The following is an 18950-nucleotide window of genomic DNA, read 5'->3' as shown; positions in this document are numbered from 1 at the left end:
GGTGTGTTTCACAGAATATAAAAACACATGAATAACACTTGATCAGGGATGGTTGTTGTTCTTTCATTTATTCTAGGTGGATTACAGCTTTGAAAGCTTCAATTAATAAGTGGTTACCTCTACACCAGGCAATCCAAGATTTCATGAACAGACCATTGGAGGAAACAAGGATGTAAGAAGACAGCTCATTTTATTTCCCTCCATTTCTGTTTTTGATTAAAAATTCCTTTATATGTCTTATGATTGATCTCAAATGATGCTCTAGCAGCAGCTAATCTTTAGCATTGCTATGTGTTCACAACTTCTGTAAGCATTAGTAAAGAAATATAAAGCAATATTACCTTCTTTGTGGCTGTCATTATTTTGTGTTTCTACTTCAACTCAGACCATGCATACATAAAGTCTGCTTTGTAGCAGTGAACTGACATCAACATTCAATGCAGACAAAAAAGAAAGCACTGTATTTCAACATATATCTTGTACTCCCTGATGTTTTATGTTTTATATCTGCCTTTTTTTTTTTTCCAAATGTACCCTCTGCATAGACTTCTGCTTTTCCATCCAGAAGTTTCATATTTGGGTTTGTCTTTAAGTTTGTAAATTGTGCAGGGCTTAAGGTTGGAACAGGCTGAGCTGACTGAAAAGTTACAGCTACATACCATTACATCATGTCTGGGAGAATGGAATAAATCTGTATGATATCGATAAATACCATTGTTCTTTTATGTTCTATATTAATAGAAAATTTAATTTTATTGTGTTCTTGGTTTAGCCATCTACCATCACAACACAGCACATTTGTGGAGAAAGAACAATTCAAGAACCAAAGACACTGTTTTGTCCAAAGTTAGCAGTGAGACACAGCATCATAAATCTTCATGAGGGATACCAGGGTGTCATGGTTTAACCCTGGCCAGCAACCCAGCCCCACACAGCCACTTGCTCACTCCCCCTCACCCAGAGGGATGGGAAGAATGATTGGAAAGGAATGCAAAACTCAAGGGTTGATATAAGAACAATTTAACAGGTAAAGCAAAAGCTGTGCACGCAAGCAAAGCAAAACAAGGAATTCATTCACCACTCCCCACAGGCAGGCAGGTGCTCAGCCATCCCCAGCAAAGCAGGGCTCTGTCACACATAACAGTTACTCAGGAAGACAAACGCCGTAACACCAAATGTCCCCCCCTTCCTTCTTCTTCCCCCAGTTTATATACTCAGCATGATGTCGTATGGTATGGAATACCTCTTTGGCTAGCTTGGGTCACCTGTCCTGGCTGTGTCCCCTCCCAATTTTCTGTGCCCCCCCCAGCCCTCTTGCTGGCAGGGCCCAGGGAACCGAAAAGTCCTTGATTGAGTATAAACATCACCCAGCAACAACTAAAACCATCAGTGTCCTACCAACACTGTTCTCACATCAGAGCCAAAACACAGCACTGCACTAGCTACTAAGAAGAAAATTAACTCTCTCCCAGCTGAAACCAGGACACAGGGTTAGACATCTGTGGTTATTACAACTAGTCATATACATAGTGTTTGACATTATTCTCTAACATCAAAATAATTCCTCCCATTAATAATTCTGGGTATTCAGTTTCCAAGCTTCCCAAAAAACTAATTCAAGTAAAATAACAAAGGTTAGTTCCATTTATTTATTGAAGCCATGGGCTGACTAAATATCTCATCCTACAAAATTTACAATGTAATGTTACAGCAAAGTACAGAAAGGAAAAGGATACGCACCTAATAAAGACAAAAAATAATGGCAGTTTGTAAGATTTTATTATGAAGCCTGTGATACTGGGTCTTCTTGTCGAGGTCCTTAGACCTCAAGATCATTTGAACACACCAGAACCTCAAATACTTGCTTGCTTTTACTATTAGCCTTGAAAATACCAATTGCAATGCCTTAAAAAGCTAAAAAGCAAGTGGCACTCCCCCAACCACTACAAATGTCTTTTTTAGGAGACTGATTCATTAGCTTCAGATACTTGAAGCAGTACTATTTTAAAGAAAGCTGTTAAACAGTTCAAATGGTTTGCTACAGTGATTTGAGTGATTTAATTAAAAAATAAAATGGTTAGTTAAACAGTGCAAACAATTTTCCGAAAACAGGCACCCAATCCCAAATATGCTTTGTTTAGATCCGTGCTCTGTGGTAAAATGTGTAACTATATTTGAAAACAAGCAGCCATCACAGTCATGTTCTACATTTACTGCTACTAGTTTGAAACTTCTGTGTTCAGAAATTAAATTCACATTTCTGCTACAATATTGAGAACAAGGAATTAAGTAGATATAAATTACTTCTTTTTCCTACTCTTTTCCATATTGGAGAAAATAACACACATAGGCCAAGTACAAATGATGGTGACTTGAGACTAATAACATCTCCTAAAGAACAGATATCCAATTTAGAGTGACAGTTCAGAGCTAAGAAGTAGACAAATAAGCAACAGGTAAAAAAAAATGCAGAAAAAATGGAAGACGACAATTGTGCTTCTCACTGGGGAGGAAAAAAAAGAATAACCAACCAACCAAATAACCAAATACTTACATGACCAGAATGGAGTCCATGAGAAGATCAGTCATCCCAGGGGTCCTAGTGGTTCCTTCCATTGTTACTAGCTTACTCAGCACATTTTTCCCTTTAATAAGTGCCATTTGCAGCCATCTTCAGAGAGAATCACATGTTCACCAAATATCTTGGTTTTATAAACTTTGAAGATGCATATGATAAAGACACAAAAACCTGAGAGAAATAAAATATTCAGTAACCTCAACAGCAAAGTGCAAACAGAAACAAGCTGCTCAATGTGAGTAAAGGTTACAGAATAGGGTCTTTTCTCTTGTTTTGCTAGCTTTTGGGAATTAGAGTGGTGTTCCCCATAATTGCAACAATTTCCAAAGTATATTAGTGTTACAGTAGCAATCTGTGCTTTATTCAGCCACAAATATGAAAACTTAAAAATTTACATACTTCCACCTATCTAATGCAAGTCAAAAATGTATCAAAAATGCCTCAAGTGTACACCTGTACAAAATAGAACCAAATCTTATTTCTGTTGTAAAACTATGTATTTACACAACAGACTTCTTCGGGCTCTTTGTTTAACTGGGTAGAGTTTGTTGAAATCCTTCTGTTTGATGGACTTGATGATTTTTCTTTCTGTTCTATGATTTTATACTTCCAAAGCCAAATAAAACACTAAGGTGTAGTAAACTTACCATTTCTCAAATGACCATTGAAGAAATATGAAATATGTGAACTCTTAAGAAAAAAAAATCAGGCTTTGTAATGATCTAGTTTTTAACCCAGGAAAACTGAGGAGGAGCCAAGGGCAAGCTTGCTAGGTTTCTCTGAGCCAAGGCTGGGTCCTTTCTGTACATTTGAGAAGAGATTAGAGTAGCCTGTGGGTTGTCTTCATTGTCCTGAGAAGTAGCTATGGTCCCTGAGGGGGCAGGCTGCCATCCAGTTGTTTTTGTGACACAGTTCATCTCTTCCCATTATTAACAGGATCAAAAGCACTTTGAAAAATATACTGTTTTTTTTCTCTGACTGTATTAACGTGAAAACTGTCAGATGAGGAATTAGCAAAATCTCAGTCCTAGTTACCATAGCTGATTTTACTATTATTTTTAACAGATATTCACACCACTTTCTGGGCAATACTTCTGGTATGAGATATAGTTCATCTAGCTTGGCAGGACAAACGTTAGTCATGGTCATAAAGTCAGTCATGCCTTTCAAAAAGAAAATCAAATTGGGATTGTTAGATCTATATCCTTTCCATTACACAGCCAGGTGGTGTCTGTTATAATGAAACAATAATGCCTCTGTTGTCTCTAGGGAATAGCCATTCCTTTAGTCATGCAATAATGTCTCCTGAAGATAGGAGGGAGATTAACAAAAGGGTACCCAGATTGCTCACTTTACCCTTCACTATCCTGAACAGCTAATCCTTTTATACTCAGGAAATGTCATTGCCATGCACCAAGTGTAGAGAGAAGTGATGAAGAGGATTTGGGTAAGGCTTTTTCAGAACAAAGTGAAAAAACTGAATTTCTTGGGCAGGAAAAGGGTAAGCCACTGGATAAGGTGATTTGGTGAAGAAACTGCAGTTGTTCAAGAGAAATTAAAAAAACCCTTTCACTTACCCTAGGGCAAATCTGGCACTATAACACATACCAAATTTACTAGGTGGCAGATGTGGTTAAATGTGGAAGTAATTTCTTTTAACAGGTAGGAGTTTTATCATACGAGGAACCTTACAACATGCACTACTTCTGTGCCATGGTTTATGTTTATTTATTTGTGATCTTTAAACAGGAATGTTTAAATAAGGCCAAATGAATAAAACCCCAAAATGTCTCTTTTGACAAGGTAGGGTAAAGTGACAAGCAGAACTGCCACATGTATGCTCTGGCTAGGTACCAGTGCACCACAGCAAAAAGCATATTGGAATGTCAGCATCTTATTGAAGAGCTACTTTTCCTCCAATTTTCTTAACATAATGTATGCAGTCTGAGGGCTGACGTGAAGTCTGCAGAATACTCCAAATCCAATCCCACCAGTCAAATAGATGGTTTCATTCTTCTTTCTGTTTAAAGTTAAACATAAGATTAGAAATGCCCAGAATCATATCTGCAATAGCAGTTTGCATCTTGTTGATTACATTTGTGACATTGGGGCATAAAATATGCCTTTCAAGCTAGACTACAGCACACTTAATTAGGAGTTGAAAAAAAAGTAGAAAGTCGTGGGTTTAAAATGTGTTAGAATTGAATCTGGGGATGCAAACTAATGAAACAGTTGTCAATATCATTTCATCTGTAGTTTATAAAAGATATTTAAAGAAAATTTCATGTTTAGCAATTCTTCAGTGTGAGGGTTCTTGGATTTCTCAGATGTATGACAGTTAACCCATAACATATCTTGCAAATCATCTCTATAGCACTAAAAGCATAAACAGAAGTGCTTGGTTATTTAAATAATAATATAACTGAAACATATCTGGTGATACCTAGAGCATCAACAGAAAACACATGAACTTATGAAGTTAAGGAGCACCAATGTTAAGTTTATTAAACAAAAATGTCCAAGGACACACCACTCTTGCATCACAATGTTGTAATTTGTTGGTGATGCATATTATCTCCAGTTGCAGCAATAAACTACAAAAACTGTGGCATCTTAGCTGGTTTTACCCCCAGGTTCTTGTTGCCAACCTCAGTTAAGAAATAAAAATACTACATTTTATAAGCCAGAAGAATCATGCGATAATTCCTCATTTTCTCTAATGCAAAGTCAGTTGGCATCATTTAAATGACTGCTGACAGCTTTACCTTTATCTTCACATGAAAAAATGTTAGGAGAACAGTGAGAAACAAGGATCACAAGGAAAACCCTACCTCCATCCTGAGAAATGGAAGTCTTTCTTGGCCTTCCCATGAGACTAAGAAAGGCCACTCTGCTTGAAAGAAAATGATATAGTAATACTTTTGCCAGTCTTCCAAGTTATTTCAGTAATGTCAACAGAATGCTATTGTTATACCTACAACACTTCAGATGGGAACTCAGTAAAGTAGGTTCAATATATTTCTGAAAAAACACGGCGAGGAAGCCCCCAGAAATAAGACACAAATAGTATATTTACAAAAAAACAAACCAACAAACAAACAAAAAAAACCCCAGAGGTACACATTTTGCAATGAAATGGAACAGAATTTTGCGTTCATCTCCATAGAAATAGTGGTCAGCCATGACATCTCCAAATCCAATTTTCTCCAAAGGCCGAGGGAGTTTAGATTTAAACCTTTATTTAGTGTTCCCCTTTGGAATCTAAGTTGTAGTTGTATTTTAGCTTTTGTTGCTATTCTTTCAAAAGAAAACACGGAAGGCAAAACTGGGGTAAGCTGCTTCATTGCTGTCTCATGTCAGCAAGGGATCAGCACAGCTGTGTAATCACTATGGCTCATTTGTTTGCATTGAAGACTTTATTCCTAAATAACCCGCATTCAAGGTTTTCCTTTCACTGCCAGCAAAAAACATCACTATATTGAAACCAGAACACTCCCATTAGCAGAGCATGATATTCCACTGAGAAGAGATCAGGTCATGTACTTGAAGCATGATTTATTCAGATGAGTTGCTGGACTCCAAATGGAGCTCATTTTCTGCCCTGTTCAGCATAAAAGATGTACAAGGTTCTGCAGAGGAAAAGCCACAGAAGGTCACCAAAGCATTTCCAAAAACACCTGAGTTATTCAGCAGGAAACACTCCGAAGCCACAAAAACATTTTTGTGAAATGCATAATTCCCTTTTGCAGCATGTTTCTTGAAGGGTAAAGGTGTTGGGGTTAGATTTTCACTTGCTTTCTCCCAGACCCTGGAATCTCATTTACCAGAAGCTGAAAGTCATCTTAGTGGAAAATATTTCTAAATTTTCCAGAGTTAATCCACCTGTCAAATACAAAAATTAAGACATACACATTAGCTAAAGCCAAAACACTGCAGCCCGCTAGGACAGAAATCTGACTACCTAATACCCAGACTTTGCTGACACGTGAACACTTATGCCCATTCCCTACATTGGCATTGCCCCTGTTCACGAGAAAACATGCTAATTTTATCTGAGCAGAGGGGAAGGATTTCAGCAGTGTGTAGAATCTGACATCTCTTATTCAAGATGATCTTCCCAAGGGTGATTTATGACAGCCAAGCCAGACAGATACCTCATAACAAAAAAAATCTCATGCTGACAAAGCTAGGAAATACTTCAGTTTTTCTGGGGAAAAAATGTTGCTTTCACCTAAAGGTTTCATCATTCAGGAGGTCTCCTGCTAATGAAAATAGACAGGAAAAAAGACCCAAAAATAATTTCTTAATACTCTAGGACAGCTAGAGGTTTTGAAAACTATTTGGTGGGGGTTTAATTTGTATACTATATTAGAGGATGTTATTGTAGCAATGTATAATAGCATATCTATTTTTATAATTTATAATTTAGTGTTTTTTTAATTTTACATTGCTGAGAACAGCTGTTATCTAGCACCAGGTGAAAAGTCTTGTTTTCATTGCAACAAACAGCAGCCACTGTGATTTAGAAAAAATGTTTGAAAACCTGATTTAAAAGAAGATATATTTCAATTAAAAAAATATGGAAAGCCTTTTTACACTTAAAAATAATTAAATATTTCAAGTATAAATTAATTTCTACATTTCTAAATGAAAATTATCTGAAATGAACATTTGAAAGAAGGATATGCTGCAAGAAACTTTGAACAAACTTGCCCTCGTCCCTTCTAGGAATGGAAAACAAAATTTGAAATGTGATTACTGACAAGTAAATTAAGGAATTTTGAGTCAATACTAAGGGATATACAATCAAGTACTGAGTGGTTGTTGTAGTAATAATAATAATAATAATGATGATCATAATCATAATCATCATAATAAAGTTTAGGCTGGGATTTTTCTCTGAATAATGTCATTGCTCCAAATTCTGAAATAGGAAGGCATGTAACTTTTTTAGCAACACTAGAAGTCTTTAGCTAAATATTCTTTCTTTAAAAGCTAACGTCAAATGATAAAATGCAAATCCTGATAAACTGCTATAGTTCCACAGGCACAGAATAGCTGCTGAACTTGTAGCTGTCCTCAGGACTTCAGCAGATGTACTGTGGAGATTCAACAACTTCAGTTCACTGCTTTGGTCTTTGTCACAAATAAAAAGTAAGTTTTCCTGACACAGGACAAGAACAACTGTTCACTGCTCTCCAGCTGCCACAGCAATTGATATTCTAAAATAATATGATGACAGATAATTGTACTCAGGACCAATAATAACCAGTTAATTTAATATTTGTCAGCTGCCATGGGACCATTCTTACAGTTAAGATGTTTTTCTCCACGTGGGGAAAAATAAGAAAATTAGCTTTTGGGAGGAACAAGTTTCCCAGGGCAGCCATTAAAGACTCCACAGGCAACTACTTTCCCCAGGTTGCATGTCCCTGTCAATGAAGTGTGATTCCCCTTTCTGCATACCTGGATTGCTTTTGCAGAAATCCCAGAGGACGCACTGCTCTGACATCCTCTTCCTCAGACTCCTCACCAGACTAGAAGGCTAGATGAATCAATACTCCATACAGGGAAAACAGCATGTTCAGCCTGTTCTGGACTCTCAGCTGACATGAAACAAATTAATTCTTTTCAGTGGGAAAAAACTGTAATCACTGAGGTTCTGGCCATTTTGGACTAGGACCCATACCAAGACAGAAACTAGGTCTCTGATGCTTCTATACAACTGCATTTTACCTTGAAAATTTGCCAATGATCAGCAAGCACAACTAATGATTTTCTTGTAAGGAAATTTGGCATCATGCATGTGCTGTCAAATCACACACAGCAAAAAGACCACTTGCTGGTGGCCCAGTGAACTGGGCACTGAAAAAATTATCATAAAACAGGTAAAGCTTAATTAAGCAATGCCCTGAAATTGCCTCTTGAAATCAGCAATTGCCATTACTGCTGCAAATATGTTTTTGAAACACAAATGGAACCATTATTTGGAGATGAAGTAGTATGTTCATGAAGTGAAAAGCATGGATCTGGAAGGGTATCTCTCTTAAGTGCATATGTATAGCACACAAGGGAGCATCAGAGCTAGTAGTAACTCACTAGTGGAGTCAGCAGCACAGGCAGTTCAAGGTCCAGTGTGCCTCTGTACAGCATCATGCAAAAGAGCCAGCACAGCAGCTTGTACTTTGTGTTTCTGTGTAGGATAGACATACCACAAGTTGTTGTTCACAAAGAAGTTTGAAAAACAGCATAGCTTTTGCCAGTGAAACAGACTTCACTCTACAGAAATAGCAAGGCAATCTGATGAGGGAATGGATCAAAGCAGTAAGAGCCACCAGAAAACAAGTTTTCAAGCTTTTCAAGCTGAGTCTGCACAAACTCAAGAAGTAGCCCCAGCCAAAACTACATTCATTACAGTCCACTGTCAATGAAACAGCATGAAAGCTGGGATAAAAATATATCCTGGCTGAACACTACAGTGCAAAGGCAGAAGGGGGAAAAAAAAGGCAGTAATTTAAAAAAAATATTTAGTTTATCTCACTAGATAAAAAGCAGCAGTACACACAGTGACTGTAGATACACAAACATCCAATGAGAAAGGTTATAGCAGGGGTATGAAGATCTGCCCGAGTTTGACTTCAGATATTACCAGCCACAAGACAAGCTGGCATCTATCTCTACACAGGCTGGAAATCAGAACAAATATGCATAATCCCTGAAAAACTGAATTCCGTCCTGCCACATCTTCATGATTGTAAACACCTCTGCTAGCAAAACAAAAGTTTACATATTTATGCAACTGTCACTCTTTCCTATGCCTTCAGAGTACATTCATTGCTGCTAAGGCTGCTTGTTTGCAGTTACTCTGTCAGATCATTAGGTCATTGCCAATTTTATCTGAATAGCAAGCCAAGTACAGCATAATCCCAACATTATCAGTAAGTAGTAATAACAGAATGGAGAAATACGGCCAGATGCTTTTAAAAATCATTCTAGGGGCCATCTGTGGGAAGACATGTAGGCTGTAAATAGGACAGGAAAGCAAAAGGAAACAGTGTCTTCGAACTGATGGCAATGAGTGGATGTGTAGGAGTTCCACCCACAACAGGGCGGTGCGAGTAAGGTAAACCCACAGAATAAATTCAATGTGACAGAAGAGTAAGAACAGTCACCTCTCTCTGTCAAGCAGAAAAATAATTCAGATCAAGGATTTGATTTGAATCAAGGATCCTCATTGAGTGGACAAACTGGAGTCAGCAAGAGAGTCTTCTGTCCTCCTCACAGAAGCACAAACAAATATGCAGGAGCCCGAGAAGAGTCATTGCATGAAGGACCCTTACAGACAGCTTCACAAGGATGGGGTGTGGCAGGTGCTGGCTGGGCTGCGTGAGCAGCCTGCTCCTAGTAAGAACCTAGTGAAGCACAACTACATGCATCCAGCATCCTGGAGCAGAGGAGCCATTATCACATTTGAAAACATATTCTGGCATTCAGGTAACAGCACAGTACAGCTGAGTAGCAGCTGTATATCCTTTCTTACAGGATGCTATGCAACTGTCACAGAAAACTTGCTTTGACATCAAGTTTGGACATGAAATTTTACCACTTGTTATCAGCTACTGAGATCTGTCAGAATCAGAGCTCCAGCTTCAGAGAGTTGAGGTCAGAGGTAAAGTAAAAAATATTGAATTAAAACCATAATGTTTCAATTTTTTTAACCTTTCTCTCTTTTCATTTCTTGTTTTTCGGTTGGTAGAATGAAGTAGCTATTGTATAAGGACTGTTATACCCAACAACATCATTTTCAGGTTCACTTACCAATGAATGACACATTTTTTGATTTTTATCTGCCAGTCTTGAGCTGTAAAGGGCTTTTTAATTATAAAGTAGTATGTGTATCATAATAGTAACCACAATACGATAACTCTTTTCTAGCAGCATAATAGCCTATAAATGCTAGTCAGAGTTGCCTCCACAGAGGTAAACTGGCTGCGATCCATGAAGAATAGCCAGGTAACAGCTTTGAAGAAGCCATGATTTGTCAGCTCAAGTGGTAAAATCCATCTAAATCTGCCAAAGGACCTGTAGGTCTGCACCACACAGCACGCTGCCATGCTGGCTCCCAAGGCTAGTTAAGACAAGCTAGCTCAGATACCTGGAGCAGCACAGCCAGTGTGGTGCAGCAATGTGGGTGGGCTACATTGTGGGTGACAAGCTTGCTTGAGTATATCTCCATAGCTGTGTGCTGGGCATGCAGGCTGTGCACCAAGTCTGCTAGTGCAAGGCTGTTGTGCCATAGGCGGGCTTGTTACCCGATGAACAGCACCAACTCACACACTGAGTTGAGGTGTTTCTGTTCCTCTGTTCTAGTTTGCATGCAGTAGGGAGCTAGATGCCCAGCTCCCCAACTGTCAAAACTTTACACATCTGTACCACTTAGCATACAACAGCCTTCGTTAGTTACAAGTTACCTCATTCCTTCATCACTTAGTATTCAGTTCCCTATTTTTCAAACAGTTCTCTGGTTTCTCATGTTACTTAGTCCTCATGCTCAGTTTCAACTTCTTTTTGGGTCTGGGGGATTTCTTGAGTTGGTCCACGAGCTGGCAGTTGCAATCTCCCCCTGCCAGAATTACCTTTCCCCTAGTTTTTGCTGAGCTCATTCCTCATGGTGAACTTCCAGTCAGCTCATCTGTCTTGTGGGGGTGCTTCCTTTTGAAGTTACACTTTTGGACAAAGGATCTATTGGCACTCAATAAAGCACTTAGCAAGATATACAAAATACTTATATCTTGAATTAACCATTAACAACTCACTTGTTTCAATTGTCTTAAAATCAAACTTCTAACAAAACATTTGATTTTATTAATCATTCCCTTAATCATTTGATAAGCCTTAAAGGTCTGGGACCTCCAAGCCCTTGTTGATACAAAATGAAAGTTTGCAAAATATGGTTTCCCTGTGCAATGGATTATAGCCCACTATAAACAGACACAAAATATGTTTCCTGTTAACAGGAAGAAAGGTGGTCTCCATGAAAACAGGTTTGAGATGCTGCATTGAGAAATTTAAAAATTAGATGCTTTCATAAGAAAAATTTGACACAGCACAGTTAGTAAACCTATTATGGAGCATTGCAGTGACAACTGAGAGACAAAAAAAAGAAAACTTGTTAGTAAAAACAAATTGTTCAGTAGTCAAGGCACATTAGCATAAAGCCAGTGGGAAAACACAAGAGGAACGGTTGCTTGAGCTGTAGATGTTAATGCACTATAGGCAAAACTCTCCATTATTCAGTTCACAGGAGGAAGGAGAGATGAACAACAACAGGAATTAAGTGCAAGTAAAAGTTGATTTTAATCCTGGATACATAAAGCTATGTCATCACATTCATTATGACAACATTATGGAACATCTACATACAAGGAGAGAACAGGTGAAAAGAGTAAATGGTATAAAATCTTGGAAGGACTGATAAAGATACACCCTGACATCTTTGTAACCAGATTTGTTTACAAGTGCAGCTAAAAGTAAACTGCTATCAAAAACATCCTTTATTTCACAATGTCTTGTAAGTTGTTTTGCTTGAGGTTGGACCAAGGCTATTTAAAATATTCATAGTCAACTTTATATATGCACATGTGCACAGACAGTCTGGAAGGATCCTGCTGCTGTCAGTGCCTTTAGTTTTAACATTCAGGTCACCCTAGACCCTGTGGGACTGTGCCATTGTTTACTGTCTAGTACTCGGACATGATTTTCTCTGGAGATAGCCGCCCAGAAAGAGCCTTTTGACAGAACAGAAACTTTCTACCAAGAAACGAGCAAAGAAACAGCTTGAAGACCTCTGTGCTAGCTGCTGAGAGGATGAAAATGTGTAATAAAAGAACACAAGACCTCTCCTAATTGAAAGCATGAATTTGTTTGGTTTCAGTTTATTTGCTCATTTCTTTGGGTGCCAAACTGGCATTCTTACAAAAGCAGTGAACCCAGAAATTCCAGCTCAGAGATGTGCAGCTTGATAAACGGAATTGCAAGGGGAGAGCTTTTCTTCTCCTGCCCCTTTGCAGCTTCAGCCTAATTGCTGTATCGATGGAAGAACAAAGACTCAGCAGAAATATTCATGCATATCCATAGTCTGCAACTGCTTGCTCTTAACATTTTGTAAATGGCACTGCATGAAAAATAAAGCTCTTGCATTGCAGGAGGTAAGATTGCAGTGTAAAATAAGGAGGGTATTGCGGCTGGTCACCGAAGGAGAGTATTCAGCAGTGACAAGTGATGTAGTGTAATTAGTGAACGTCAGAGGAAAAGCCATTTTAAAGCATTTCACATCAGGAAGGGCCTGTTGGAGATGCTGTAACTTTTTATACATGCTAGTGCTCACCTCCACAAATCATAAAAGGTGTCTTAAAACACTAAAGGGGCTGTCAAACTTACAGGCTGACAGGAGGAGTAATTTCTTTCCTAAACTGATTTATTGTTGTTATTCATGGCCAACAGAATTTATACCAATTTAAGCATTTAAGATTCGAAAGCTTTCAAAAATCTTTCATGCTAAGCAAATTTAGAGTGGGAGAACACAGTGTGATTTTTACTTACCAGCTGTGAAACAATCTTACTAAAGGTCCATGACTCCAGGGTTTTTTTTTTCAGGGACTTTATTCACAGTAGTGTTCTTACAGTACCTATTCCCATGATATTCACCAAAGTCATACTTTTTGTCTGCACTAGCAGCTGGGATACTTTTTTTTTGTTTTAACTGTGCAAAGAGACCCACTACTTTTGCTGGTTCTTTTCCCTCCACATGAGTTTCCTTCCTATTACTTACTTTTTCTCAAGCAAGGGAAAATTAGAAAGCATTAAGCACTAAATCACACTTTAAAATCATTTATTCCTATACAAATAAAAGCACTCATGAACTTCTCCACAGGATTTTTTCCCACAGGTTTTAACCAGCAGCAATGTAATATTTTTCTCTCAAGCATACAAGGATTCACCTCAGAGGTGAAAAGGCTTTCAAGTCAAATGTGGGGCATGTACAATGAATGCCAGAGAGCATGTGGTTCATGAAAATTCTTATGCATTAGTAATGTAAATGCACTCAGACTGTAGGACAAGAACAAATAACTTCATACAGCAAAAGCAGCTAAACTGAGCTATACACTAAAAACAAAAAGCATGATGTTTTCCACAAACTGGACAGTTCTAGGGTGCCAAGGGGATTACATACTGTCTGAACACATATTGTGTACTGAGAACAGAACCTCACACACAGCTTTGAGAGTGAAATCTAAAGACAGGCTTTATCACAATGAAGGCAAATAACAATAGCTTCAAGGAGTACAAAGGATTTGCTAGGGGGTATGCAAAGAAGCAAAGGTATTTTGCAGATGTAGTAAGAAGTCTTTCAACCAGTCCACTTCAAGTTTTCAGCCTTCTGGCCCCAGCAGCACCTCCACCACCTCTTCCCTTTGGTGTCTATGGGAACAACAAACTGCTCTGGCCCTGTGCACTGAGAAAGCAAGCAAGAAAGTGTGAGAAGGAAGCAATTGCTAGTGGACTTTATGTAACCATTTCATTAGAGCCAGGCTTAGGACCAATACATTCCTCCCTGATCTCTTTTTAATCAAATAGCCACTGGTGACAATGAAAGGAGTGCTGTACATACATGTGCGGCAGCTGCTGTGTGGGCCAACTGACTGAACTGTCAGAATTAAATGCATGAATTATTGACAGGAGCAATAATAGCTTTGTATCCTTGGTGCATCAAGAGCAGAAAAGGCACCATGACACTGCTACAGCCTTCAGTAACATGTGTATGATTCACAAACCCAGATTAATGTGTTTTCTGTGCCACATGTTGCCTCAGCATACAACAAATATCAACTAGAAAAAGTAGAGGACAGACACCCAAGCAAACGAGACTACAGGTGAGGCAAATAAACCGTAACAGCTCCTTTGAGGAAATTAATTTTAAAGGGTTTTGGTGATTGTTATATATGTTGGCGATAATAACTGGTCAGGGCCAGAGCCAATTGAGCCAAATTAGTTTATTAAAGCAAGTGGCAACAAGCAAAACAGCGCTGGGCAGCCAGGGAGTCTCCTGCTCCACCAACGGCGCACACCCAGTTCCCGAGAGTCACTGGTTTTATACCCTTCGTCTTCCTGTATACGTGTCTCCTTTAGCGGTGTACCCTGCGTCTGTGCCGCTCCTTGCTAGGTTGCTAGGGGGTCGTTCATTGTCTTCTTCAGCCTCCTGGTGGTCGTGGGGATGAAGGCTCCTTGTCTTCCTCACATCACAAATTCCTCGCCTTGTACTTCTGTACTCCCTTTTTCCTTGCTTCCTTGACCCCCACACAACGCTATCTTGCTTTACCACATTTGGTTAGTTGAGCGCTTGCGGTTAATCTTACACAATGTAGCAATATAGTTAGCCTTGCAGTTAGCCTTACATAGTATATGTGGCAACCTCCTTCTCCATTGTCTTTTAACTGAAATTGATGAACAAACAGTTTACTATCTATCACAGTGATGATTATGACACATGGCAGATACAGAACCTCTCCAGGGCAAAGAGTCTCTGTAAAAGGAAGTTCCAGCCAGAGAATACAGGGACACAAAGATGGGCAGAAAAATGTAAGGAATATCAGGAGCAGAAACAGACCAGGGAAAAGAAGCAAAACAAAAGTAAATGGAGAGTTTGTGGGGTAGGAAACACAGTACAAGTGAAACGACACCAGTAAAGACATACAAGAAAGTGGTGGGGTAGGCCAAGGCTCAGAATGTCAGTCCTTCAGCAAAGCTGCTGCTTCACGGTGGACTGAGGAAGCAAGGCTGACAGGAATCCAAAGTGAGCAAATAACTATTGCATTCACAGAGAGGGCATCTGTAAATATTTCAGGCAGTGATGGGGAGGGGAAAATTCTGTTTTGACAAATTCTCCTTGCTTGAGACGCAGCATTGCCTTTGTGTAACAGTGGATACTGCTAAAACCTGAAGAAACTGGTAACCTAGAAAGCCTCTTCAGACCTTCCTCTGTACAGCAGCTCTGGGAAAATAGCCATTAAAACTGTAACCTATTTAACTTAAATAGGTTATCTCACTTAAATAGTGTCTCACAGGATAAATGTTTGAACTCTTACTTCAGCTTCTAGGTGACCTTGAAGTGTCAGTGTGAATACATGAAGATGACAGCAGGCAGGCTACATGCTGCAGTACAAACAGCTTGTTGCAGCAAGCCATTGTCAGTAAGCCTGGTAAAAGCATATGATCCGCTCTACAGAGCAGTGCTACTGCCAGCCATTCGTATCTTTCAGTCACGGCTGTGTACACCCTGTTTGCCTTCATTGCCAGCAGTGATCATCAGGAAACACTTTTAACTGTGATTCCTCAAATCTACAGATTATCTCTGGTGCTACTTCATTCCCTTGAAGTTTCTTTCAAACCAAAGAGTTTGTGTTGAGTGACCTTCTCCTTGAGGGTGAAACACAAGATTAATCCCTTTTAAACAAGCAAACAGAAAGGGGTGTAAAAAGTTAAAGGGCTTCTACGTCTGTCATGTCACCAGAAAGCTTTTCTTGTCCCCTGTAGAATTTTCTACTGAATGCATTTCAACTAAGAGCCAATGCAGTTGCAGTACCTATTGCTATATCTACATACCTATATAGGTATCTACCTACACAGATACCTATTCTTAAAGGCAGGAGGAAACAGTAGATCTGAGCTTCACCTTGTAGCCAAAACCAAGCTAGCGAAATTCAACAAGAAAGCCATGCTGTGCGCTCTAGTGATTGGCAACATTTCACTTTCCGTCTTGTAACCTGAAAAACTGGACTGCAATGAGGGAACACTCCTTAGTCAAACTTCATCAGAAGAAATCTGCTCTAAAATCCCAAATGTCAAAGCACAGAGACTTTGATGTTGGCCTGCAGGGGTAACGTCAGAGGCAGAAGGTGAAACTAAAACTAGGCCAAACCCACCTATTCTTCATGTACAATTCAGCATGCAGACAGCATTCCCTAGCTACTGAACGTTTCTTGAGCTTCACGATTCACATGGCTGGCCTCATACTACAGGGCTGCGCTGTTCCTGTGTGCTTTCCAGCAGAAAGCCTGAGTGCAGATTTCATGTGCCAGTCTGGCAGTCAGAAAAAAGAATTATGGGAACCATTGGAAAAAAATCTCTGTAATTGCAGCCCAAACATGCAAGGCAATGAGCCTCTTCCACAGTGCGTTGAAATTATTCCTGTTTTCCATGCCCTTTTGAAAGGTCACCCTCCTTCCCTGCAAATTTAACGAGTTATAACTAGCATATCTGAAGTGTCTCACCTTAGATTTGGGTTTATAGCCATTAGTAGAGATATGACAGACTAAAGATTTTCCCCTGTCAGTATTCTTCTAAAAGGAAATCCAAAATTTCATTTCCACTGAAAGAAGGGATAACATAATCTAGTGTAAGGCAGTATACTTTGTATATGTGACCCAGAAATATGTCATAGATTTTAATGGTCTTCAAATCAGACATAATATATACTGACTTTGATATAATTTTGATACATACTGATTAAAAGTTTCAGACAGTATTTCCCTTCCAATTTTGTTTTCCTTTCCATGCACACGCCATTTAAATAAGTTTATCTTAATTATGTTTGTTGTTTGGGGTTTTTTATATAGTTAAGGCAAGCAGCCTGGAAGGAAACAAAATTAAGACTGGGAGAAACTAAACTACTCTTGTTTCAAAAAAGATCTTCAATTTACATAGCTCCTTAGCACACCAAAATCCATTTGTGCAAAAGCATCATCAGGGATAACAGCAGAGGTCTGGAGGGAGTAGTGTTTGTTCATTAACAGCTCCTGCAGAATTATAGGACAATACATAACAGAATGTTTTCTTTGGGGATCTATGAGCTGATGGCCAATACTTTGCTCATATTCATGTTCTCGCCAAACAAGCAATGGCTATTTTAAAGATATCTGTGGAAGCCAATCAAAGCCAGGTTTTCAGGAGTGCTGAATATCCACCCCAGAAGTAATCAACAAGACCTGCAAGCACTTGGCCTATAAAAAACAGAGCTATAAATTTCAGTAGATTTTCTCACTATGCTGTTAAAACAAAGTAAAATAGATCCCAATTTCTACCTACATTGTCAGTGACTTTTTACTGTTACGTGTTACTTTCCGTCTTAGCATAACATATCTGTTTTCCAAAAAGCTAAATTTACTGCTGTTAACATAGAGTATATATATGCATATAGTATGTTTATGTATCTATTGGACATATACAAAAAATCATGAAAAAGAATCATAAATGTTAGCAGCCCTCACTGGAGTACAGATACAATTCAAGAAAAGCTTAATCATCATGTACGAAAAGCTTTATTTATTCTCAGAGAATATAGGAAACTGATAATGAACTAAACATAGATCCTGACCAAAGCTAAACTGGCTGTTTTCAAATTACAGCAGTTCTTCCTGTGGGTATGAATCCTGAATAGTGACTGAGATATGCTACTGACAGTCAGTATAGCCTGTTTGTCAGAGCACTTGCAGCTGTGAGATGTTGTTCTGTATGAAGAGATATCAGTTAAAATGTCATGAACAGCTTCATTCAAATGCTGCCTCATTCATGACTGAGGGATCAGAGATATTAAAATGCAATGCAGGTTCCTCACAAACATTGCCAAGCCTTAGTGCACTAGATGGGTATCAGCTGTCTGTGTAGACAATAAGCAGCAGAACTGAAGCCAAGGCTTCGAAGGTGGAACAAGATGTTAAATTCAGTGGTAAATCTTCGTTATGTTTTCAACCAACAAGAAAAGACCTCAGTTACGAAAACAACAATTCTGCACCTAGTAGCACCTGACACTTACCTACCTGTCATGTACTTTGAGACCAAATTTATGCATTGTAGATCAGATAAAGCCTTCCATTCCTCTCTGCAGAACTTCTATTTTGTCCTTTGTTTTCTGCTTATTGTTATGATTAAAGCAGGAAAAATCCTGGTACATGCAAGAGCATATGTTTGTGTGAAATCTATCTAATTAATAGCTTGAATAGCTGTAGGCAGAGTTGATGAGCACTAGCAGAATAAATAGGAATTAAATCTGGGGATGAAGGAATCCTGTTCTGAGGAAATGTTTAACCCCAGCCAGCAACTCAGCACCACACAGCCGCTCGCAGACTCCCCCATCACCCAGAAGGATGGGGAGGAGAATCAGAAAGGAATGTAAAACTCAAGGGTTCAGATAAGAATAATTTAATTATTGAAATAATATAAAACCACAATAACAACAACAACAACAACAATAATAATAACAACAACAGCTATAATGAAAAGGAGGGAGAAGGGGTGAGGAATTAAATCCAAAGGG

General features: G+C 38.8%; 2 protein-coding genes across 4 annotated transcripts in view; one reads left to right on the top strand and one right to left on the bottom strand.

Annotated features, from left to right (window-relative positions):
- LOC308056270 (uncharacterized protein) overlaps nt 1-18828 on the top strand; it is a 70661-nt gene extending 51833 nt beyond the window's left edge. For 2 of the 3 annotated variants that reach the window (XM_080371355.1, XM_080371353.1), the window contains one exon: nt 47-18828. In XM_080371355.1, coding sequence (XP_080227481.1) covers nt 47-176 — 130 coding nt within the window. In that variant the 3' untranslated portion in view covers nt 177-18828. The remainder of the gene's footprint in view (nt 1-46) is intronic. The other variant, XM_080371354.1, reaches the window with a different exon arrangement.
- MACIR (macrophage immunometabolism regulator) overlaps nt 14975-18950 on the bottom strand; it is a 42540-nt gene continuing 38564 nt past the window's right edge. The window contains exon 5 of the transcript XR_013924759.1: nt 14975-15072. The gene's annotated coding sequence lies outside the window, so the exon portion shown is untranslated. The remainder of the gene's footprint in view (nt 15073-18950) is intronic.

This window comes from Falco punctatus, assembly GCF_963210335.1.
Source record: "Falco punctatus genome assembly, chromosome: Z".
Lineage (NCBI taxonomy): Eukaryota > Metazoa > Chordata > Aves > Falconiformes > Falconidae > Falco > Falco punctatus.
This window is presented reverse-complemented; position numbering and strand designations above follow the sequence as displayed.